This window comes from Ctenopharyngodon idella, chromosome 2, assembly GCF_019924925.1.
Source record: "Ctenopharyngodon idella isolate HZGC_01 chromosome 2, HZGC01, whole genome shotgun sequence".
NCBI classification, from domain to species: domain Eukaryota; kingdom Metazoa; phylum Chordata; class Actinopteri; order Cypriniformes; family Xenocyprididae; genus Ctenopharyngodon; species Ctenopharyngodon idella.
Window position 1 is genome coordinate 9842119 of NC_067221.1, and position 26758 is coordinate 9868876.

The window sequence follows — 26758 nt, forward strand, 5'->3', positions numbered from 1 at the left end:
TCAAAAAGTGAAACTTGTATATTATATTCATTCATTACACACAAACTGATATATTTCAAATGTTTATTTCTTTTAGTTTTGATGATTATAACTGACAACTAAGGAAAATCCCAAATTCAGTATCTCAGAAAATTAGAGTATTGTGAAAAGGTTCAATATTGAAGACACCTGGTGCTACACTCTAATCAGCTAATTAACTCAAACACCTGCAAAGGCCTTTAAATGGTCTCTCAGTCTAGTTCTGTAGGCTACACAATCATGGGGAAGACTGCTGACTTGACAGTTGTCCAAAAGACGACCATTGACACCTTGCACAAGGAGGGCAAGACACAAAAGGTCATTGCAAAAGAGGCTGGCTGTTCACAGAGCTCTGTGTCCAAGCACATTAATAGAGAGGCGAAGGGAAGGAAAAGATGTGGTAGAAAAAAGTGTACAAGCAATAGGGATAACCGCACCCTGGAGAGGATTGTGAAACAAAACCCATTCAAAAATATGGGGGAGATTCACAAAGAGTGGACTGCAGCTGGAGTCAGTGCTTCAAGAACCACTACGCACAGACGTATGCAAGACATGGTTTCAGCTGTCGCATTCCTTGTGTCAAGCCACTCTTGAACAACAGACAGCGTCAGAAGCGTCTCGCCTGGGCTAAAGACAAAAAGGACTGGACTGCTGCTGAGTGGTCCAAAGTTATGTTCACTGATGAAAGTAAATTTTGCATTTACTTTGGAAATCAGGGTCCCAGAGTCTGGAGGAAGAGAGGAGAGGCACACAATCCACGTTGCTTGAGGTCCAGTGTAAAGTTTCCACAGTCAGTAATGGTTTGGGGTGCCATGTCATCTGCTGGTGTTGGTCCACTGTGTTTTCTGAAGTCCAAGGTCAACGCAGCTGTATACCAGGACGTTTTAGAGCTTCATGCTTCCTGCTGCTGACCAACTTTATGGAGATGCAGATTTCATTTTCCAGCAGGACTTGGCACCTGCACACAGTGCCAAAGCTACCAGTACCTGGTTTAAGGACCATGGTATCCCTGTTCTTAATTGGCCAGCAAACTCGCCTGACCTTAACCCCATAGAAAACCTATGGGGTATTGAGAAGAGGAAGATGCGATATGCCAGACCCAACAATGCAGAAGAGCTGAAGGCCACTATCAGAGCAACCTGGGCTCTTATAACACCTGAGCAGTGCCACAGACTGATCGACTCCATGCCACACCGCATTGCTGCAGTAATTCAGGCAAAAGGAGCCCCAACTAAGTATTGAGTGCTGTACATGTTCATACTTTTCATGTTCATACTTTTCAGCTGGCCAAGATTTCTAAAAATCCTTTCTTTGGGTTGGTCTTAAGTAATATTCTAATTTTCTGAGATACTGAATTTGGGATTTTCCTTAGTTGTCAGTTACAATCATCAAAATTAAAAGAAATAAACATTTGAAATCTCAGTCTGTGTGTAATGAATGAATATAATATACAAGTTTCACTTTTTGAATGGAATTAGTGAAATAAATCAACTTTTTGATGATATTCTAATTATATGACCAGCACCTCTGTGTGTGTGTATATATATATATATATATATAATATAAACACATTTTTACGTTGGGTAAAACACAATGTAAAATGTATGTAAATGTAACATAGGCTATGCAAATTTGGGTACATTAATGTTTAGGTAAGTAGACATCAGTTCACCTTCAGCTTTCTTTGGCCCTCACATTTGAGTCTCACTAAAATCCTTGTAGTATTTACATAGAAAAGACTCTCTTTTTTGCAATGTGCAGTTTAATTCATTTCGGTGAGTAGACAAAATGTCCTTTATTCTTTATACGATAAAGTACTATGAATGTACTTTATCGTATTAAGAATAAAGGAAATTTTCTCTATCTGACCGAAATGTACAGATTGCTTCCATTTGACTGTAGTTTGACGACGTTCCCTTAAACCTTCATTGAATCGCTCGTGTCGGACGATCCCCGCGCCTGCGCTGCTGCGTCTGCCGCACTCACCGCCGCCAGAACCCGACTGAAATCACAGACACGGGGCCTTCCTCGCCTGCATCCCTCCATCCAGCGCTCAATCCCAGGGGAGGGGGGAGTAGCCGAGAATCTGTCTGGAACAACGAAGAAGTTGCCGCACATCGACCGCGTGTAATTCAGGGGTTTCACCTCCTCAGCTGAACTGAGAGCATCAAACTTGCAGCAATGGAAAGAAAGGTAGGAATGCAACGCCATCGCTTCGCTCACAGCGTCATTATCCGCTTCAATTTCAAATGCGTTTTAGCGTTCATTATTTCAAAGCGTTTCTTGGCACGAGAGTCCTATTCAGACGTTTATACTAATATAATTTTGCTTTTTTCATGCGTTGATACTAACTGACTGTTTAATTTGACCATAAACAGTCCTGCACGCTTAATTGACACCTGTCAATTGAACTATTGCTCTTGTCATTCAGTTGTTGTTTGTAGGCAAAGCATAATCTTTTTTTTTTTTTTTTTTTCATCCATATAACCGCACAGTTTTGAATAGCTTAGAAATACATTATCTGGTTATATGACCAACATAGTCTCTCAAAACTTCTTCCTGCTGCTTTGTTACCGATGCATCATTTAACATGTATGGCACTGCTGATGTTGAGCACAACATCTGCTCTGCATTGTGTCTCTGTGCTTCCAGACAGTGTTGTTTGCAATGCTGAAGTTTGTAATTCCAGTGGAGGCCTGTACCTCAGCAATACCACATCACATTTACTCTTTTTACCGCAAGTAATAGGCTTAGACCACAGAAAATATGCATCTAACAGTACTGAAAAAAAAAAATAGTTCATTGATAGGAGAATGGTTGAGCTTTGAAGCACCTTTTCTGTGTGTGCACTTGGAGAACTGAGCTCAAGTCTTCCCAAAACCTGTTTGCCCCCTCCAGCACCCCCTTCTTCTCTGATTGAATGGGACATTGCCACCCTTCTGTAATAGCCTTTATGGGGGTCCTTAAAGGGGGTCTTCTACTGTAGGAAGCCTCTTCTGTATTTTTAATTTTTTAATAGTGCTTAGTTGGTGTACAACAGTACAATGCTACTTATGACAGTTTACATATTTAGTTATTATAATTAATAATTTACATATTTGGATGTTTAATTATATCACAGTCTTTTCCTCCTTGCCGGTGGATTTTTTAAATATATATATATATATATATATATATATATATATAATTTAATCTTTATTATTCTTGAACATTTTTTGTGATATATTAGTTGACAAACATTGTATTAATATCTCATTCTTTTAATGTTTGGACCATCTGAATGATTTAGCAGCACATTTACATTCACCAGCCTCTGAAATGTGCATTGGTTAAAGGGATAGTTCACGCAAAAATGAAAATTCTGTCATCATTTACTCACCAAAATGTCTCAGTATTTTTTGTGCCCATATAATGAAGAATTAATTGGGGTCCAATGTTGTTTGGACCTCATGTTTTTTCAAAATATATTTTGTGTTCCACAGAAGAAAGAAAGTCATACAGATTTGGAATGACGAGTAAAAAATGACAGAATTTAAATTTTTCGGCGACCTATCCCTTTAATTGCTTACTTAAAGGGGTAGTTGATTATGATTTCACTTTTTTTTAACTTTAGTTACTGTGTAATGTTGCTGTTAGAGCATAAACAACATCTGCAAAGTTATGATGCTCAAAGGAGATATTTTCTTTTAAAGAATTCTCTTTTTAAGGACTACAATTCGTTCGATTAAATTCCAAGAATCGATTAGTCGAGTCTGTTTTCAGTTGATGAATGAGCAGAATATGTAGCGCCTCCCATCCAATAAATCGCAATAATCTTTGTGCTTTGTTACTTTTGATATGAAGCAAAGTCTCAGATTTCAAATGACGTCCATCTTATTATGAGATTCAAAAAATAAATACCGTTTTGGCGCTGTTTAATGTGACGCGACAGATCGCTATAGCGCCTCAGTTAAAGAGAAGCGACAGCACGGAGCGCATGTGAACATCCTCTCCTCCGCTTTAATACCAGTTACAGCGCGAAATAAACATGAATAAACATCTGAAGGTATGTGAAAATATACAGTACAACTTACCGAAATCCGTATCATGTCTCGTGTAATAGTTCAATCAGTGTTTCAACCTCGGAAAGACGTCAATAAAACAGCTTGTAAACAATGTCACATAACGTCACATTTACCTCAGAAAAACATATTCAGTGACCATAAACTCATTAGTCAGCTAGAAAAATGAACTCTAGAAAGCAGCATTCTGATAAATATAGCTATGCACCGTTACATATTCATTATAATTTTTCAATATTAAATATTTAATGCATGTTTGAATAAATCAGTTATGACAGCCACGATTTAAATGTTTATATTTAAAAAAAAAAAAAAAAAAAAAAAATGAATTGGAGTAGAAATATGATTATGTAATTCTAAACTTTATTTATTATTAAAAAAAACAAAAACATTATTGAGTGTAATTTAAGTGTTTGTATATAAATAAGTTAATTTTAACCTTCAATATTATAGTAAAGTAGTACCAGCTGACTCCCATGGGTAGTTTACAGCATTAGTTGAGAGATTTTTTTTCCTCTAGAATATTTGCCATGTACTGTAACTGATATACTACATCCAAAATAATCGATATCGAATCGAATCGAAATCGTAATCGAATCGAATCGCAAGCATGTAAATAGAAATCAAATCGAATCGTGAAAATTGTGTCAATACCCAGCCCTAGTTGTTACCATGCCGTCATTTTACGCCGGACTGCTTCACAAACGAGGGTCAATTCAACACTGGATTTGCACAAAAGATTAACATGACGGCACATGCTAGTCGATGAGTTGAATCAACTCCACAGCAACTACATAAATTTATCCACTAACCGTTCAGAAATGTCCAGATGCATTCTAAAGTTGTAACTTCTTCCTGAGTCTCTCCATCAGTGTCTGACTCCGGTTTGAACAATATAAGGCTGAACGCCGTTAATGACAATCCTCATTTTGGCTGTGTGAGATTCTCCAGCTTTGTTGTTGATGAGAAACTGAAGTGCGAGCTGTTAAAGTTCCGCCCTCTTCTGGAAAGGGAGCCACAAGCATCAGCTCATTTGCATTTAAAGGGACACACAAAACGGCGTGTTTTGCTCACACCCAAATAGGGGCAAATTTGACAAGCTATAATAAATGATCTGTGGGGTATTTTGAGCTGAAACTTCACAGATACATTCTGGGGACACCAGAGACTTATATTACATCTTGTAAAAGGGGCATTATAGGTCCCCTTTAAGTGGTCCCATTACAACATGTCACAGTCAGTTCTTCAAAACTCTGTAGAAACACTCCTTCAGAGATTTCCTAAGGTTAGTCATTCAGACTCTACCCTTAATAACCAGCTGTGAGAGCACACAGATGATTTACCGCCAAATAGCTGTTCACTGGAACAGCACTGTGGCTGTGTTTTGGTAGTGTCACTATTTTCAGCAGCATTCCTCAACACATTGGTGGTCCAGCGACAGCCCCCTTCACAGACCCCCATCCTTCCCAACCCAGAGTCTGTGAGGCAAGCTACACTAAAACAGAGCGAGAGAGAGAGAGAGAGAGAGAGACTCGACTCTGGCCACACGCTGACATGCTTTAAAAAGAGAGAGAGAGAGTGGAGAAAGGGAACGTCAGAGTGCGGAGAAGGAGGGAGGGAGCACTCTCTTTTGGAGGAGAAGAAAAGTGAGGGAAGCGCACAGAGGCAGAGGTACCCAGGAATAGAGGAAACAAAAGAGGGACTGGGGTTTTTTATAAATGGACATGGAGGATTCTGCCGGAGGAGCTCGTAAAGCCACCAAGAGTAAACTGTTTGAGTTTCTCGTCCATGGAGTGGTGAGTGAGTGAGCGTGTTTGTGCATGTGGAAGCGTGTCAGTGGCTCTGCTCACTGGAGAACTAAGATGCAGTGGTTGTTACCGATCATTTTTATCTAGATTATTTTTTAAAAAACAGGAACAGCCGAGGAGGACTCAGTGTAGGAGAAAGGGTGAAAGGTTATTATGTTTAACAAATGGAGGAGGATACGCAAGGAAAGAGAAACGCCGGTGCTGGAAGTATAAGAGAGATACTTGTATTTTAAGGGATGAGTACCACCAGTATGAAATAAAGGATGCTCTTTTGGTGTGTGTGTGTGTGTGTGCAGGCAGAGGAGGGTGTGTATCAGGAGGGTAGATCACACATAAAAATGCTGCTGTGTTGTTTTATTCAGTCCTGAACATGTAGTGGAAGCAAACTTGATTGTATGTGTTTCAGGGTGTGTACTGCTTACAAATGTGGAAGAATTAAAGGTTTATGGAGACTTTTGAGAACTTTTGATGGTCATACAACTACTTTGAGGCTGCATTCAAGTGCTAGATGATATCAGACTAAATAAAAGGTATTATTTCCAGAGGCTTTTTGCTGAAATAACCTTCAAGACATACTAATCCTCTGTGTATGTGTTATTTAACAAAATACTGTGGTAATATTATTCCAGAAAAAGCTATTTATGAAGTTGAATGGATTGTGTTTGAATGCAGGCTCTTTATGGGTATTTATGGTAATCTATAACTTCTCACTTGGCCTGCTAAGGTTGGTTGCTAACTGACCTTGTACATTTTTACTATTTTATCTTGTTTTATTATATTATTTTATTTCCTTTAAAAAACTGAGTTTAATACCTTTTCATTATTTAAAGGGTTAGTTCACCCCAAAATGAAAATTCACCCTCATGTTGTTCTAAACTCCTAACACTTTCGTTCATCTTTGGAACACAAATGAAGATCTTTTTGATGAAATCTGAGAGATTTCAGTCCCTCCATGGACAGGTACGTGACTACCACTTTGACGCTTCAAAAAGTTCATGAAGAGATCGTAAATCTAATCCATATGAATCGAGCAGTTTAGTCCAAATTTTCTGAAGAGACTCGATCGCTTTTTATGATGAACAGATTTAATTTAGGCTTTTTCTCGCATATAAACATTGATCAGTGAACATAAACAGAAGCTCAACTGACGTGCATGAACAAACCTCTTCCGGAAACTCAAATGTCCTGCGTAACGCACGAGAATGAACCTCATTGGTTACGCCGCACGTTTGAGCTTTTTTCACCAAAAAGATCTTCATTTGGGTTCTGAAGATGAACAAAAGTCTTACGGGTGTAGAACAACATGTGGGTGAGTAACTAATAACAGAATTTTCATTTTGGGGTGAACTAACCCTTTAACAGTTTGTATCACTACAAACCCATTGATATCTTTTCCCCTTTAGTAAAAATTCACATTGTTATTGATCTGAGAAAAATTATATTGCTACCTCCAATCTGATAGGCTATGTAGTATAAGTCTGGCATGGTAGCATCCAGAAAGTGTTCTTCTGTAACTTATCCTCTGTGATAGTCCAGTGCTGCTGCCTCCTCCTGTGCCCTGAACACCTCCATTGTGACCTTGAGAGCTAGGGATTGGCAGAGGCGTGCAGAGACCTGCACCGGTTCCCGCTGCGTCCACATGTTCACATCCCACTGCCTCTTCACTCAGATGTTCTGAGATTGGACCAGGCCTGGACACCCCTGGAGCTTGGCCTACTTTGGAAAGCGACGATCGGGTCATCATGAGGGTCACAGCACCATACGGGATCATCTCCGGCAGGGATGTACTGTACCCCCGCTGTAGGGAGGACTTGGAGCTGGGGACATTGGCTCACAATCTGGATGTTTCCACAACTTTGGTGCACATCCAGAGAGTCACAGGGACTTTGCAACTCTGCCATTATGAGTCATGAACAACAGACCTCAAATCTCCTCTGCAGCACACAAACTAAACTGAGAAATAATAACAGGACTAAAACCTAAAGATAAAATTGCTCTTTTCAATCGGGTAACTCTTTACAGTGAGGTTCAATTTGTTAACATTAACTAATTCATTAGGTGTCATGAACTAACATAACACTAAAAAGGTTAATTTTTAAATATACTATTATTTCTATGTTCCATATTGATATAAAAATACAAAGAGAAAGAAAATTGAAACTGATTACGAGTATTTTAAAATGCAATACAATCTAATTACAAGTACTTAGTTTTTGGAATCTGATTACGTAATCCAGATAATATGTAATCAGTTACTACCCAGCACTGATAATTTTATGTTATCATGTTATAATATAATGTTTTAATTTAATTTAAATCAATTTGTTATTAATTTATACAAATTTATGCAACAAAAATGTTGCATATTTGTGTATACATAAATGAACAATAACCTAAAATAATATATACTGTGAAATTATTATTTATATGCACATTTAATTTTAGCTATCGCATTAACTGATGTTAACGAATTGATTCTTATTGTAAAATCTACATTATTGTGATCGCTATTCAATTAAAAATTCAGATTTATTTATATAGCACTTTTCACAATACAAATCAGTCCAGGTTTATATTGAACATGTTTAATGTCTAATGCCAGAAATGTGGCCTAAATGAAATGAGAAGTTATTTGAAATCACAGTTTGCACAGTTGTCCTTTAAACTGCGTTTGACTGAATCTCCCAGCACCTCTGTGTTTCAGTAGAGGGCGAGCAGCTGTCGCTTCTGAAATGACAGGCACAGGTGCGAGAGGCCCTGGCCTAATTCAGCTTCGGATACTGGAAGAGGAGCTCATTACAGCACCCAGTAGTGCCTTAGCTTAAAAGCTCTTTGTTTATTATGTGAATTTGCTGTAATTGATTAAGTTTGTGGAAAAGATATCTTCATATGTATTGTGTGTCAGAGATATTTGGGGTAAACTTCCTAACACATGTCAACAAAGAAATGTTTTGGTGCCTGACCTTTACTCTAAATATTTCTCATCCCCATAGCGTCCAGGGATGACTTCAGGGGCACGGATGCCCCATCAAGGAGCTCCCATGGGGCCTCCTGGACCTCCATATGGAGGAACACCGCCAATTCGACCAGGGATGCCTAACCCAGCCCTAGACCCCAACCGAAAACGTCCAGCCCCAACCCAGCCCGTGCAACCTCCCCCTGTTCAGAACCGTCCCAGAAAGTGAGTGACACTGTTCTCTGACTTCTCACTTTTTCTGTTGATTTTAGATCAGTGCATGCAACAGATGAGAAATAATAGACATGTATTCCCAGAGCCTTACTTGAGAACAAACTGGTTTTTATGCACTTTTTATGCCAAATTTTATTAAGGTTTTATAGACATTTTTTGCTCATACAGTTCACCATGGAGCCCTTGCCAAGTATAGCGCTCTCTAGTGACTGGAATATCTTATGTTTGGCTAGTGCAGGTGCTCTAATTTTAGAAACTAACATTTTGATTGCTATTAAATGATAAATATTTCTTGGTAAATATTAATTGTGCCACAGTTATCATAAGTAATCACTTAAGCACACTAATGCATTTTTTTTAAAAGTAAGTATCACAGAGCCCTTCCTATTTAGAAGTGCAGAGCACTTGAAATAAAGTCTGAAGTCTGCCATGTATTACTGTCTCATATGTCCAAGTACAGGCTGTACTAAATGGCACATATGTGACACTTTATAATCAGAACTGGACTGTCAGCTAGCTTGACATTTGAATTCTTGTTTATAGTTGTAGCCAATAAGACCTAGCATCATGTATTGAATGTTTATGTCTTGTTTGATTCACACTGCTCTCTTTGTGGCATTTGCTTCAAAGACATTTTACATGCACATCAGGATCATGTGATCACAAACGGCAAAATTGTGTCCTTAAAGTCACGATCGCCTCTAAACTTCACTAACAGCCTTGTGGTAGGGACCTTCGTGAAGGGATTCCATTGCTCATTTTCATTTGAAACAACCCTGCTAATAGCATTCTCTTCCCAAGGGCATGAAAGTGACGTTTGGAATTTGCTGTTAGTTTTCTCAGGTCTTGTTGCTATAATGTAATTGTCCTTGCATTTTCATTTTAACTGTTTATGCTTTTAAGGGTGTCAGTTGTGATTATTGATGGGCAGCTTACTGAATTCAACAGATCATGTTAGAAAATTCAAAGTTGTTTAACAAATGTTAGATTTGGATTATGAAAATACAAAACAATAATCCTAATGCATTCCAAGCTAGAGTTGCATCAGCTTGGTATGCTATTTCATAGGGATGCACAGATATTCTGCTCGATACAGATAAGCTGCTTATTATTTTAATGTTATGGCTGATAACTGATAAATGGGTCTTATTAAAGGGATAGTTCACCCAAAAATGAAAATTCTGTCATTTACTCATTTACTCACCCTCCAGTTGTTCCAAACCTGTATGCATTGGTATGGAAGAATGTCAGTAACCAAGCAGCTCCCCATTGACTACCATAGTAAGAAAAATAAATACTATCAATGGGGGGCAAAATCTGTGTGGTTACTGACATTCTTCCAAATATCTTCTTTTGTGTTCAGCAGAACAAAGAAATTCATACAGGTTTGGAACAACTTGAGTGTGTGTAAATGATGACAGAATTTTTATTTTTGGGTGAACTGTCCCTTTAAGTATATATCTATACTATTTTGTCTGAATAAAATATAAAATAGCATTGAAATTATAGCATTGAAAATGATTTAAGTATTAATATTTTAAATCATTTTCAGTGCTACAAATATGAAAAATTATTAATTGATATTCATTCAGTGGATATTGAGATAAAGATTACATTTTTGTCCTTATTAGTGTTTTTAAAGATTACATTTACAATAAAATATTCAGTATCAATATTGTGGAATTCTATTTAAATATATTTTAAAATGTCTCTTATTTCTGTGATGACAAAGCTGAATTTTTAGCATCATTACTCCAGTCTTCAGTGTCACATGATCCTCCAGAAATCATTCTAATATGATGACTTGGTCCTCAAGAAACATTTCTTATTATTATCAATATTGAAAACCTGTTGTTCTGCTTAATATTTTTGTGATGCATTTGATACATTTTTTTTTTTTTTTTTCTCGATCAATAGAAAGTTCAAAGAACAGCATTTATTTGAAATAGAATTTTTTGTAACATTTTAAGTGTCTTTACTGTGACTTTGGATCAATTTAATACAACCTTGCATTAATTTCTAAAACAAAATCTCAACCAAAACTTTTGAATTCAGATATTGTGTACAATAGTGACTGTTACCGAAAAAATCTCTTAATATCAGCCAATATTATTACATCTATATACTGCATCTCTACTGTTTAAATAACTAACTAGAGGTACCCCAAATCAACCTATAGGAAACCACTTGGATTTCCAGCAACAAATGAGATATCTGCGAGACAGATGGACATGAGAGAAGCCCAGTCAGATCCTGCAATTGGATCCAAGTAGGCTGTTTATTCTGCTGCATGTTAGTTTGACAGTTTGTGATGGACATGTCACTGCCTGATTGGTTTGTTCCCGTTTGCAGCATCAAACTTGACTGGACCATATTTCCCCCAATGCATGTGTGCACTTAAAGGGTTAGTTCACCCAAACATGAAATTTCTGTCATTAATTACTCACCCTCATGTCGTTCCACACCCGTAACACCTTTGTTCATCTTCAGAACACAAATTAAGATATTTTTGATGAAATCTGAGAGCTTTCTGACCTCTGATAGACTGCAATGTTATTACCACTTTCAAGGTCCAGAAAGGTAGTAAAGACATCGTTAAAATAGTCCATGTGACTACAGTGGTTCAGCCTTAAAATTACGAAGCGACGAGAATACTTTCACGTGGACTGTTTTAACGATGTCTTTACTCTTCTGTATCTTGAATGTGGTACTTATGTTGCTTTCTATGGGAGATCAGAAACCTCTCGGATTTCATCAAAAAATATCTTAATTTGTGTTCCGCAGATGAACGAAGGTCTTACGGGTTTGGAACGACATGACCGAATTTTCGTTTTTGGGTGAACTAACCCTTTAAGGTAACAGATTAAAGTAAAAACCAATAAAAAATGACATCCACTAAATGGAGGCAATAGTTGTTGACATGACCTGAGGATGAATGTCCTGTTCCAGTGCATGTGAAGTAGAACATGCGGTTGCGTTCAGTTAGCTTTGTATGCGGACTGCATGACCCTTCTGTCATGCTATTTGTGTTAATTCAGTCTTATCGTTGCCCTACGTTCAGTAAACACCCATTTTTTCCACCTAAATGCATTAATTGTTAATTGTAGATCAAGAAAATGTAAGGAGGCATTCGCTGTCACCCCCCCGCATCTCTCAGCCTCTCCCGGAGGAGCAGTGTGGCTTGGGGTGGAAGAGTCGGACCATGAGAAAGTTTATACTCCAGAGGGGGTGTGGATGTGAATGTGGACAGACATTTCCTGCTCTGACAGGGTCATGTGCTCCTCGACTGTGGACCTGAGGAGCTCTCCGTGTCCATAGGAGTGTGGCATGTCTGTCAGTGGAAAAACTTTTCTGTACTAACGAATTATATGCATCATGTTTGGGAACGTCTTTCTGAAAACAGCATTTGGATGCGACTCAGATTTTGTGGTCCAAACTGATGCTGGGAATGACATTTTAGACGTCTGTATTTTCAGACATTTGGACCGCAAAGATCTGGTTTTCCCAAATGTTATGGACTGCTCACACAGTACATGTTCTTATGTTGATCTGCATTGTTTTTTTGTTTTTTTTTTAAATATCTCATTAAATTTACAGTAAAAAATGGCAGCTGTATTTGCCCGAAATTCACTATGACAATATTTCCAGTATTACGAGATGACATATTGGTGCCTGTATATTTTTTTTAACTTATTACTGTATATCTTATTAAGTGCTACCAAAATCTGCTTTTTACCTTAAAATCTAGTGATAACCACCATGATAATACAGGTAGTAAAACAGAGAGCCACATGATGCATTAGAGTTCTTTAAAAAACAAGGATAATACAGTGCAAAGGGTCATAAACACAAAGACAAAACACCATCAGGGTAACACATATGACATTAAAATAATGCAATAAATATTAACTAAGCCAGTGGTTCTCAACTGGTTTGGCCATGGGACCCACATTCATTTTCCCATGGTCATTAAGTTGTAGCTATATATATATATATATATATACAAAATAACACTAAGTGAAAATAAAGTGGTATTTTGGGGTTATGGAAACAACAGTTACCATGGTAAATACATAGGCTACTAACATGAACGTGGAAACTGCTGCTGATGAATAGAATGAACAGCATACCTGCATGTAAATCCTTCCCAGCTAACACACGACGTACGAGTTACGTGATTTATTGGTAGGCCTTCTTTACTTTCATTTCATGACTTACTAATTGACAATGTAACTACGACATTGCGTGCTCGTAGTTTCTCTTACGCTTTATGTTTAAAATGGCATAAAGCGCGCGCCGCTACATTTGCGCGTGCGCGCTACGAGCACAGTATAACGTCTGACAGGACAGGAAAGTTCGGTTTTCTGAGGTGAAAGAGACTTTATATTTAGTAACAAGCTGCAAAAATAACGTTAGAATAATGACACTCACATATAGCCTGACAACATCTCATTGAATCGGGACAACACGTTTTTCTGAGGCACTCCGCGACCCACCCATAGGACCAACCAGTTGAGAAACACTAGCTGCGTCTAATTTCAGAGGCTGCGTCCTCCGGAGGGCGCATTTGAAGGCTGCATACATCATTAAGGATGTCTTATTTAAGAAAAGTAACCATAATAAAATTGATGGTTATTCCTCGTGAGGTGCAAAATGCTGTGTTGTCTTTCTTACTTTGCAATCCAACGGTTATTTTTCTTAAATGAGCCGGGCCTCAATGACGTATGCAGCCTTCAAATGCGACCTCCGGAGGATGCAGCCTTCGAAATGAGACGCAGCTACTGAACTCAGCAACATAAATGGACCCTTTTCACGGACTGTGATGACGCGTTTTAACGGTCATCGGCATCGTAAATCTTGCAGTTTTTTATATTTTCATAACAAAAAAATTATGTACATTTATAGCACTGTAATTAGTGTTGTATAACCTTTTCATCAAATTACAACAAAAAAAAAACTAGTTAACATTGCTGTGAGGTTGTTTCTAATACCGCAGCTGTGGGAGTGACGGTAAAGTTGACATCTTACTCTCTTCTGACTGCCGTTATCAATCTCTCTCTATTTTTTCCTTTTTTGAAAGTTGTGAAACACTGTTGTTGAGTTTTTCTTTTGCTATTTGAGAAAATGGTGACACAAAAAATATATGTAATGTATTCTCTCATTCACCGTCACAGAATTTTACCCAACTATGACGACTTCCGCTTCTAAAACCCGGACATGTGAAAAGTGTGACACAAATCACCATAATGTACAGTACTAATAACAAGAAAAGCACAAAATTATTTTAATAAAATATAATCAGATGTGATGTGTCACTCAGGGACTTATGGGAATGTCCTCTTACTGTTTTTCCCTGTAAATTATGTTTTTTATATATATATATAAAAAAGAACATAATTAGTATTTTACAGTTAAACTACATATAATGCAACATTAAACCATTTACACTTTTTAACTGTATATGGTAAGGTAACTTGCAGTTAAAAAGTCTACAGGTTTTTACTGTAGCATTTTTACAGTCCTTTTCTGTAAAAATTACAAACATTTTTATGGTATGTTAACAAAGGCAAGAGGGATGTATTTGACTGTTCCGTCATGTCTCGCTGTTTTTTCAGCATCTTTTGACACAAATATAGAGGTTTCGAGATGTTCTGTTACATCTTTCCATTTTTGAATGCAAAAACGTGTCCTGTGTGAACGGCCCTTTACAATAACTGAGACAGCCAGATGTTAAAGCAGCAAGAAACCTCTCCTAGACATACACACACACAAAAATTAATATTTATGCATTCATAATTATGATAAAGTATTAATTTTCAATTTCAACCTCTGTTTGTCTTTTTCTCCCTCTTATACTCTCTCTCTCTGATCACACACACACTTACACACAAACACACACACACACACAGCTGGAAAAATGTCTGGATGGGTCCCAGTTATTCAGCAGATGGCCTGTGGACTCTGCTATCAGTCACCATAGTAACATGCTTTCCCTCTCTCTCTTTCTTTCTTTCTTTCTCTCTGTTTTCCCCCATCCGTAGTGCCAAGAGAAGAAAAATGGCAGACAAGATTCTCCCTCAGAGGGTGAGGTCCATCACTGTGGCTTTTATCTGTTTGTCTGTGTTTGTTATTCATCTCTTAATTTTCAGTGCCAAGTCAAGAGTGATCGCACGGTACAGGTAATTGCGCTGATTTTGTTTTTTACGTGGGTAAAAAAAAGTGAAAGGGGTGGGTAAGAGGAGTCCAATGTGTCACAAAGACTTCTCTTGTGTATTTTGTGTTTTCTGTCGGTGGAAAAGGGTTCGATTCCCAAGGAATTTAATGGTGTGTGGTTGCATGGAGAAGTAGGCTGAGTGCAGGCACACGAGTGATTAGGTAAAATATCTTCATAGCCACAATAGCAGGAATTGGAGGTGATGTTGGTTTTTGAAATGGCCAATCCTCCTAATGTCTTTGTAGGGCTTTTTTTAAGAGGCAAACCGAAAGGTCTTAATTCATTGTGATGGGGTTTGTAAAATGCTGGAGGTCACATGGGATGGAGAGAATGATGCAACACTGTGTAAATCAGGAGAGAGTCAAGTTACAATTTTGCTGTGTGTCACACAAGGACATACATCATATGTTTCAGTAACAAATGAGAATAAGAATGTTAAAACTGTCATTGACTTAGTAAAGTGGTGCAAACGCATGGTAAAATCTTAATCGTTTGATGTTCGATCAGTTCGTGAATAATAACTGACTTGGTGTGGCCTAGAATTTTGATAAATATAGACTAGGATATCTTTAGGATATGAATAATTACTTTATTCATAATGCTAATGGAGTTTTACCTCGAATCATTTCCTCAATCTAAGGTAAAAAAGATTACATTAAATATGGGTTCACTTGCATTGAGGATAAAAATAGTTTGTGACGAACAGAATGTGTTTTAGGCAGTGGATTTTCATCTGAGCATAAAACCATTGAAATTCAAATTTTAGAAACCAAAATTTTCAATTCTCAGCTTTGTTAATAATTTTGCATGCTATATTTGTTATAAATTAATTCTATAAATACAATAATTTAATGGGTAGCACTTTATTTTACAGTCCTGTTTCCCCATGTACATACTATGTACTTATTACAGTAATAACTAGGTACTAACCCTGAACCTACACCTATACCTAACCTTAACTCCTGTAGTTACCTTATATTACCAGTATTTTCTTAGGTAAAATACATGTACTGTAAAATAAAGTTCAACCATTTAATGTTATAATTTATTAAAAATTACATAAATATAATTTATAATAATTTTTAAATGCATAAAAATACATTAATATAATATATGTGACCCTGGACCACAAAACCAGTCATAAGGGTCAACTTTTTGATTTATATTGAATAAATAAGTTTTCTATTGATGTGTGGTTTGTTAGGATAGGACAATATTTGGCCGAGATACAACTATTTGAAAATCTGAGGGTGCAAAAAAATCAAAATATTGAGAAAATCGCCTTTAAAGTTGTCCTTAGCAATGCATATCCACTCACAAAAATAATTTTTTGATATATTTACGGTAGGAAATTAACAAAATATCTTCATGGAACGTGATCTTTACATAATATCCTAAAGATTTTTGGCATAAAAGAAAAATCAATCATTTTGATCCATACAGTGTTTTGTTGGCTAATGCTATGCTATGTCTGGTTTTGTGGTCCAGGGTCATATATTAATATTAAATATAATAATTATGGTAATATATCCATGCCTTTCTGTTGTTGTTGTGTTGGTGCACAATAAACCATTCTGATACTGTTTTGAGTTTCAACTTTGTCCAACTTAAAATCTGGCACCTGAAACAAAACCAGTTGAAAACCACTGCACTAAGCTTTAGTGTCACAAATTGATTGATCTTAATAATGAACCAGAGAGTTAATGGTTCAGGGAAAATAATGTACTATAATGTACGTGTGTATGGTATCATCAAACTGCTTAGAAAACATTTAAAAACATTGAATGCCTTTTCGTTAGATCCGTGAACTGGTGCCAGAGTCCCAGGCGTACATGGACCTCCTGGCTTTTGAGCGCAAACTTGACCAAACCATTATGAGGAAGAGGGTGGATATACAGGAAGCCCTCAAAAGACCAATGAAGGTATGTGATTTCACTTCAAATACACATTTATAGTGAGATTTTACTAACTCTTAGTTAAATATGACATGAAAAATGTGCTCTTCTGTTCTAGCAAAAGCGGAAGCTACGCTTGTACATTTCAAACACTTTCAACCCTGCCAAACCTGACGCAGAGGACTCGGAGGGCAGCATTGCATCATGGGAGCTGCGTGTAGAGGGCAAGTTATTGGATGATGTAAGCACTGAGTTTGCATTCATAATCTTACCATCTGTTCTATAATGCAGTGTTGAATTCATTTGTCATGATCGTTGTTATTATTATTTTAAATGTCAGTCAAAAAAAAACATTTTTTGCTGCTTGTTCAATTTATTTAATTAAAATGAGCAAATGTAACAATTTTGTCACAACTTAATTTCATTGCGTGCAATCGGTTTACGTTTGTATAATGGAAGTTTATTTAATCCATGCATGAATCATTTTTATTGACCATAACCGTATCCAATTTAGTCCTTTTTATTGCATCTAGCAGACATAAAATATATTTAAGTTCGTAGGCTAGAACAAATCTATTCAAATTATTATTATTTTTCTTGAAAAGACTTATTTTAATGGCATGGAACAATTTAATTATGTTAATAGCAGATACTATTCTTCTGATACTAATGTTTGTTTAGGATTCTTCATTCAATTTGCATTCAACTTCATTCTTTTATTCCCTGTGCACTTTAGCCTGGAAAACAAAAGAGGAAGTTTTCGTCTTTCTTTAAAAGCCTTGTTATTGAGCTGGACAAGGATCTGTACGGCCCTGATAACCACTTAGTGGAGGTGAGCATTAACTCACTCGACATACGACAATAAAAAGTATTGCCAAACCATATTTGATGTTTAATCTTAACAAAAGTTGAAAGCTTTTAAGAAGGGAGAATCTCAAGTGTCCTCTTTACGTTTCAAACAAAGTTGAGGACAGTCACTCAGGGTGAAACTGTCACATTTCAGTATGCATCCACGAGCATCTCTTGGCCTCACTGTGTGACAGATTGGATAGGAATTCAATAGAAAATTCAATGTCATAATAAAAAGTTCAGTTAACCGTTCTTCATGTAAAACATGTCTTCGTGGTTTCCATAGTGACGGGTTACATAAGGTAGTTGCCCATGACACTGTGGAGTGATGACACTGCAGCCGGCACAGAGCTTTGGGCAGCGTTAAGGGGAGAAAAGAAATGCATTTCTAAAGACAAACACTTATACAACCTTTTACAGCACCCTGAACTCTGAGAGGCTTTGTATTCAGCAAGTGTGTTTTACTCTATTTTAGTGGAGGAACCATTGTACACAGGTGCTATTCAGACACACTCAGGCATTTACATTACACAAGGGAACCTTCCCAGCCGCCTCAAGCACTTAATATTTATATGCACTTTGTTAGGGACATTCAGGTTTAGGGAAGGCAGATTCAGAGAAGTGGTCTGCGGCTCTCAAGGAGTGACCCTCGTGCCTCCGGCCCATTGGAACTGGCCGCATTTGAGTTTATTCATTCGGCAGCTCTTTAAATTGTCCTTGGTGACTGGGTTTTCATCACAACACACACCAATTTGAGGCAGGCGATAAAAAAGAGTGATTTACCTGCCTAGAAGGACACCATTGAAAAAACCCTCCAATGTCAAGCAAAGCTAATTGAGTAGAGCTGTGAGTCATTGCCATTATGTTTTCTCTTTCAAATAGCACTGAAACATGCGATGGTTTAGGGAAAATGCAAGTGAGATAGCATTAAGAGCCTAATTATTTTTATTCACTCTCAAGCTTGAATGTATCCTGCGTGCATAAACAGTTCAATAAAATAGGCAAAAATCCCACAGACTGAAGAAAACACTAAAGAAAAGACCCAGTCATATCTAGGAACCAGGAGTCGGATTCACAAAAATCTTCTTAAGAAAGAAGTTAAGAAAATTCTTAAGATAAATTCCAAGTTTTCAAATATTTTCTTATATATTTTCTCACCCTGTAATCAATAATTTTATCCTTTAAAACACATCTTTGATATTGAGTTTTAAAAAATTTTTCCTGTGAAAAATAAAAAGAACTTCATGCTTTAAAATAGCTTGAATGTAACTCTACACTCTTGCTTCATTTAGTATACGGGGATCTATGAATATGCTAATTAGCCCCGCCTCCACTCACTCACACGAGCTCAGAGATCCACTTGGTCAACTTACTGAGGTAAACACTGCACAATGGTATATCGCTTTTTACAATGTCGGACACATGGCGGTAATTAATATGATTAGCCTTTTTCTTGACTATGTTATCAAACAGCTGCTAATAATGTGTTGCTAATGTTACACAAAACATGTTCCCATTCACCATCTCAGAGTCAGACAGCTGCCTTCTAACAATCAGTATCCTTAGAAATGCTTTACAACTCAGAACGTCGGTGAAGAAAGGCATATAGTTCATCATAACATTGTAATATGCATCATATGCCTGCTATATTGCTAAATCTACCTGATTTTTCATATCAACAGAAAAATATACCAGGATAACCTGGCTTCTCTTGAGACTCTCCTTCTTCAGAGCAGTCATAGTTAATGATATGCTAAAGCCTTCCGGCACGTTGACATGATTGGTTACAAGGTAGTTTGTGACGTCACCGATGCGTTTTTGAAACTGTCTTTAGATCACTGCAGTTTAAAAGAGAAAATACTCAGCAATGGTGTTGATTTATGAATTTGCACATGGTTTGTCTTAAAGCTTACTAAAAACACCACATATACATATAAAGATTAAAAACGTGATTTTCACCACGGGGGGACTTTAAGAACATCTTAATTATTTTCTTAAGAAGGAAATTAAAGGCTTTGGTGTTATTTGATTGAAAGGCGTGGTTTGCTAATGAAAAACACCTCAAAGCTTGCGCTGCCTGAAGATTATTGTAGATATCATAATAAGCGCCAACTATTTTCGTTGTGACTGGCTTGACGGGAGTTAATCACTCAGCGTTGTGTTTTTAATGCGCCGTGTCAAGTTAAAATAGTAATTTTAAAAAAGCCTGTCTCAAGATTCAGCGGTCTTTCTCATTAATTTGCACTCCGTCTTTCTTGCGCTCTTTCTAGAGTAAATGCGTCCTCTGTGTGTGCTGTCCGTGCTGCCTCGCTAATTCAAGCTAGAGTAGTGATCACTGTTTTCACGATCGATCTGTGTCACTTCAGAGCACTTAGTCCACATTCCTGGAAGTAATTTGTATTATAGGCAGCTAGTGTTATATTGTAATGATTAATATTTCAGACAACCCAATAAATTCATTAAAACATCTTACATTTGGGGATTTAATACAGGTTTGAGATTATCCTAACTTTAAGAAGTTATTTACGATGATTTTAATAGGGATTCACTGATATGAACATTTTGGCCGATTACCGATAATTCTTTATATTTGAAAGACAATAAACGATATATTGGCCAATAAATCTAAACACAAATTCAAATTTTTATATAATTTTTGAAAGCCTGATTACAAAAACAAAAGTCTCACAATTAAAAGCCATGTCCAAAGCACACAATTATAATGTTTATTAAAATTATAATGCTCATAATTTTATGTAGCCTATATGACAGACTTGCGCTGCACATGTTAAACTTAACAGTATTTTCCTTTTTGAAGTGATTCCAATCATATTTCAAGCAATTCATGGCAAACATCTGAAGTTGGCTTTAATATATCGGCCAAATTTTCTTATCGGGCCGATAACGATGACATTAAAAATAAACATATATATCAGCCAATACCACTATGGTGGCCGATATATCGTGCATCCCTAATTTTTAAGAACATTCTTTTTGGGAATTTGAATACTTCTTAAATTTTATCTTAAGAACAATCTTAAGAAAAGTTTTTGGGAATACAAAATATTCTTTTTCTTAAGTTAGAAAGAAGAATTTTATTCTTAAGAATGATTTGTGAATCTGGCCACAGAATATCATAGAGACTACATAAAAAACACCCAGAATACAACTGTATACCCTGGCAAACACCCTAAACACAGACAAACACTACTTTTCTTCAGCAAATATCAAAATCTAGTTTGAATTTGGAGTGTACTTCTTGTGCTGCAGTTATATATGATAGACCTTTTGTTTGTACCTTTCGTAACAGTGGCACCGCACCCCTACAACCCAAGAGACAGACGGCTTCCAGGTGAAGAGGCCCGGCGATGTGAATGTGCGCTGTACCCTCTTGCTCATGCTGGATTACCAGGTGTGCACAGGAATGCTGGATTATTACTATAGAGTTTGAATGCCATAGTTGGTTTTATGTGCATGACATCAAACTCTTTAAATAACTATGTGAAAAATCTACATTGGGGTCTTTAAGTCTGAGGCTATGCTAAAAATCTGGGATGCAAAATCTAATTTAAACCTTTAAAGTTTAAAATAAAGTATTTTTTTAAACAAACAAAAGATATTGTAGCAATTATTTTACAAAATGTATTGAGAAAGACACCAATTAGAAATTCATCTGCATAATGATGGCTCTTTTCCATCTTGAAAAGCACTGTTGTTAACAGCTATAGTCAAGTCATTAATCACAAAAAGTTTGATTGCCCTTCTCTGTTCACCAAAGTAGCTATATAGTAGTGAGTAAATGGCTCTTTTAATTACAGCAGTTTTCACTTTGCTAACTACATCCTGATGGGAAGAAGCTTGGTTTGTCAGAAAACTAAAGCTATATTTTTGAACAATAGAGCTTAAGATTGTGAAAAACTTGAACCACATGCTATAACCATCTAAAACTAGTTACAATTTTTCTTAAATCTTTTATAATTATTATACATAATGTTTTTGTGAGATTATAACAAGTGAAAATGGATTAAATTGAATATTTGTTTTTTTTTTAATTATTTTGTCACACCTTAGAAGCATTTAAATGAGCTAGTGAAGGCATTGGAAAAGAAATTGTGACCGTTTACAGGAGCTAAGATGTACACTTTCCTTTATACTTATACTTTGCTTTTGAAAGAAGTCTCTTATGTTCACCAAGGCTGCATTTATTTGATCAAAAATACAGTAAAAACAGTAATATTGTGAAATATTATTACAATTTAAAATAGTTTAATACAATTTAATTTATTCTAAAAATAATTTATTCCTGTGATGGCAAATCTTATTTTCAGCATCATTACTCCAGTCTTCAGTGTCACGTGATCCTTCTGAAATCATTCTAACATGCTGATTTGGTGCTCAAGAAACATTTTTGTTATTATCAATGTTAAAAACCGTGATTCTTTGATGAACAGAAAGTTCAAAAGAACAGCATTTATTTGAAATAGGAATCTTTTGTCACTGTCACTTTTGATCAATTTAATGCATCCTTGCTGAATAAAATAATAATTTCTTTAAAAGTCTTACTGATCCCAAATTTTTTATCAGTAGTATCAATTTTAACAAAAATCTTGCTGTTAAATAAAGTTCATGGGCATGTAATGTCAGCTACTCAAGTATACTGAATTTAAATTATAGTATGGATAATGTAGTAAATATGTGGGTGTTTTAAATGTTTTTATTTCATTTCTTTTATCCATTGTGCATTTCAGCCTCCTCAGTTTAAGCTGGATCCTCGCCTCGCACGTCTCCTTGGCATCCACACTCAAACCCGCTCCTGCATCATCCAGGCATTATGGCAGTACGTCAAGACCAACAAGATGCAGGATTCTCATGAAAAGGAGTACATCAACTGTGATAAATATTTCCAGCAGGCACTGACATACTTCTGTCATATAAAATACTCTCTTCATTTTAGTGTTAACATTTTGCCTGATAGCATACCTGATATGTGTATATATATATATATTTTTTTTTTCTTCTTTCCCAGATCTTCGACTGTCCTCGTCTAAAGTTCTGTGAGATCCCTCAGCGACTAACCAACCTGCTGCTGCCGCCTGATCCTATTGTGATCAATCATGTTATCAGGTAGATTTTAGCCATTATATATTATACGTAAAATATTAGCCATAAATTTACAATGTATTTCCATTTATTGTTTCCTTAAACAATAGCAGTTTTAAGGCCTGTGACATGAATGCACCTTTTAGAGGGCTGTTTTCCTTTAGAATTTAAAGGGATAATTCCCCCTCATATTGTTCCAAACCTGTATTGCTGTTATTTTTTATGGAAACATAATTTTTTAAAGATTCTTTGAATGGATTTTTTTCCTTACAACAGAAGTTCATTGTGTGACGCTCCAAAAAGGAAAAAAAATCATTATAAGTTGTCATGTATTATTGTGTTACACTAAACAAATAACAGCATATAGCTTTAAAATTGCATGAGGGTGAGTAACTAATGACAGAATGCTTATTTTCAGGTGAACTGTTCCTTTAAATGCCTTTTTTATTTTAATTTTATCAGTGTGGATCCAAATGACCAGAAGAAGACAGCCTGCTATGACATTGATGTTGAAGTTGATGATCCTCTTAAGAGTCAGATGAATGGATTCCTGCTGTCCACAGCCAATCAACAAGAGATTGCATCCCTAGACAACAAGGTCAGAAGGAGCTTTTTGTTAAAATGTGAGAGTGATCTGGGCAGAAATTAATTCATTATTTGAATATCCTCATTATGTGGTTTTATTTAAAGTGTTAATTCACCCAAAAATGAAAATTCTGTCATTAATTATTCACCCTCATGTCGTTCCACACCCGTAAGACCTTCGTTCATCTTCAGAACACAAATTATGATGTTTTTGATGATATCCGAGAGGTATATGACTCGTCCATGGACAGCAGTATAATCAATACTTTCACTTTTTAAGGTTGAACCACTGCAGTCACGTCGACTGTTTTAATGAAGTACCTTTCTGGACCTTGAAAGTGTTGATTATATTGCTGTCTATGGACCTATGGACCATATACCTCTCAGATTTCATCAAAAATATCTTAATCTGTGTTCCGAAAATGAACAAAGGTCTTACGGGTGTGGAACAACATGAGGGTGAATAATTACTGACAGAATTTTCATTTTTGGGTGAACTAACCCTTTAACTCTGTCCATACAAACCCTATGGTATGAGTTTCTGCATAGCATTATGTATATTCATAGTTAAAATTCACATCATCACCTTTTCTCTTTTAGATCCATGAAACTATCGAGTCCATCAACCAACTTAAGATTCAAAGAGATTTCATGCTCAGCTTTTCCAGAGACCCCAAGGGCTACATCCAGGACTGGATCTGCTCCCAGAACCGGGATCTTAAGGTGAATGTAAACCATGCTTTAAATCATAGTCATATACGGTATTATTATATCAAATATCAAAACATTATGCACCCTTTATGTATGTCCAAATCAGATTTGTATAAGTTAAACATTTAACGTTTTTGAAACAGTGTCTCTACCTAGTGGTGGAAAAGATGTAACTGCTTTTAAAGAAATGATCTTTTGTGCTGTTTTGAACCGGACTGGATTTTTTGGTTGCAGCTGATGACAGATACAGTTGGAAATCCAGAAGAAGAGAGGAGAGCAGAGTTTTATAACCAGCCCTGGTCTCAGGAAGCTGTCAGTCGCTATTTCTATTGCAAGGTAAGGGGAGCTTGACAATGAATCATGTAAGATACAAATGTTTGGGGTGATTAAGACTTTTCTTTAAGAAATGAATACTTTTATTTAGCAATGATGCATTAAATTGATCTAAAGTGACAGTAAATACATTAATAATGTTACAAAATATTTTTATTTCAAATAAATGCTTTTCTTTTGAACTTTCTATTTATCAAAGAATTCTGGAAAAATGTATGACGGTTTCCACAAAAATATTAAGCAGCGCAACTGTTTTCAACATTGGTAATAAATAATAAATGTTTCTTGAGCAGCAGATCAGCGTATTAGAATGATTTCTGAAGGATCATGTGACACTGAAGACTGAAGTAATAGCTTCGCCATCACAGGAATAAATTACATTTTAAAATATTATTATTTTAAATTGGAATAATATTTCACTTTTAACTGTAGTGTATGTCAGAATCAAAATTGATAATATCACTTGCTCTTTTCATTTACAAATGTATATATTTTTTTTCTATTATGTAGATTCAACAACGAAGACAGGAGCTTGAACAGGCTTTAGCAATGCGAACCACTTAAAACTCAACTAGTCTGTTTCTCCTGTGGCTTGGTCTCCACACTGGCAGTTTTCAATGGACATGAAAGTATTAGACCCCTTCTCAGTATGGAGGTTTGGACTAATTTTAACCAATGAGGCTGTAATGAGAGTCAATGAAAAGTGTAATGTACTCTTATTTGATGTATGTTTAATGTACAGTTTAATGTATATAACCTCACAGTACAATGAATTTAAGAATGTGGCTTGAGAATGACACTTTTTATGCTGATTACACACAAGTACAGCAGCTATTGTAATTGTGTTTATCAGTTTTTTGATGCACATGAAGTGCAGGTATGCTACTGTGTGTCTTTTCACTTGGAAAGGTAAAAAATACAATGAATGAAACTTTATGATGCCTGAAACTTTTTTAACCATTAATGACATGCTAAATGTTAATATGTAAGTACACATATTGAATCTGTCATGTTTTTTCTACATGTTTGAATATTGCGTCACATTCTGCTTGCAGCTTTCCTCTGTGTTTTTTCTGTAAATTTGCACTGTGCAAAAAGAGATCATGAAGAAATCCACTGGATTAAGATAAGCAAGCTAACTTTATTTGCAATAAGTGACATTTATTGTCACAATTTTGATACGTTCTACATATGGAAATTAACACTAAAAATCAATGCTAAGATACGGCAAATCATTCTGATTTGTGACCACTTCTTAACGATACAGATTTTTGTGTATTGTTAAAGACTCTAAAATGATGCTCTTTATAAATGATGGTTGAAAATGTCTTCATTTTCAGAGACTTTAAATGCCAGTAAAACAAAATGTGTTCTAAATATATTGTGTGTTGAAAAATACAACAATGCATGTTGCATGTGAATATTTTTGTTTTTTAAGGTTTTTTTTTTTTTTTTAGCATGATTCAGAAATGTTTTTGATCTTTGTTGCCTTATTAAATCAACGAGATGCACAGGAAGCATTAACCAAAGGTTAAGTACAGTTACATCATCTTTGTGAATGCCAATAAATTACTTAATTTTACTGAATATTCCATCACATAAGTGATGGCATTTGTATTCCTGTGGCCTGAGGTGTGCTTGCTGCACAAGTGTAACAGATGAGAACTAAATCTGATATACATGAATGTTAAAAGGCGTTCATATTCAGAGGCATTGGCCCTTTACCTTTTTACAAGACATTCTTACTGTGTTATGTATTTTATTTAAATAAAGGTGCAGTGTGTCTAAAGGACATTTTTGAAGAAGATTAATAAAATAAATAAAATCATGATCATTATTTTCCATGATTCTGTCTTTTAGTCTGAATGATTTTTTGCTCCATATATGAAGAAGTAATGGGGATTGGGGAAACATGAGAGTAAACAGTGACAGGATTATCTTTTTATCTTCCTCTAAGGAAAAAAATCAACCATAAATCACGAGCACATAACATA

The 26758-nt window shown here is 36.1% G+C and overlaps 1 protein-coding gene across 3 annotated transcripts; it reads left to right on the forward strand.

The window, feature by feature from the left end:
- The first annotated feature begins 1963 nt into the window (after window positions 1-1963).
- On the forward strand, window positions 1964-26611 carry smarcd3a (SWI/SNF related, matrix associated, actin dependent regulator of chromatin, subfamily d, member 3a). Of its 3 annotated transcripts, none has more exons than XM_051914285.1 (14): window positions 1964-2211; window positions 8881-9068; window positions 11257-11346; window positions 15119-15161; window positions 17091-17213; window positions 17305-17427; window positions 17923-18018; window positions 21346-21447; window positions 22784-22945; window positions 23062-23159; window positions 23598-23733; window positions 24321-24443; window positions 24666-24767; window positions 25275-26611. In XM_051914285.1, exons 1-14 carry the CDS (start codon window positions 2200-2202, stop codon window positions 25326-25328), a joined length of 1452 nt encoding a protein of 483 aa, XP_051770245.1. In that variant the 5' UTR covers window positions 1964-2199; the 3' UTR covers window positions 25329-26611. The 3 variants fall into 3 exon arrangements, with proteins under 3 accessions (XP_051770245.1, XP_051770238.1, XP_051770253.1); XM_051914278.1 differs by lacking the exon at window positions 1964-2211 and adding an exon at window positions 5187-5875; XM_051914293.1 differs by lacking the exons at window positions 1964-2211; window positions 11257-11346 and adding an exon at window positions 5595-5875.
- The last annotated feature ends 147 nt before the right edge of the window (window positions 26612-26758 follow it).

Coding starts and splice junctions, on each gene's coding strand:
- smarcd3a (XM_051914278.1), top strand. CDS start 5,798: ATGGACATGGAGGATTCTGCCGGAGGAGCTCGTAAAGCCACCAAGAGT. Junction 22,946..23,061: donor GTGATAAATATTTCCAGCAG/GCACTGACATAC, acceptor CTTCTTTCCCAG/ATCTTCGACTGTCCTCGTCT. Junction 24,444..24,665: donor CCCAGAACCGGGATCTTAAG/GTGAATGTAAAC, acceptor TTTTGGTTGCAG/CTGATGACAGATACAGTTGG.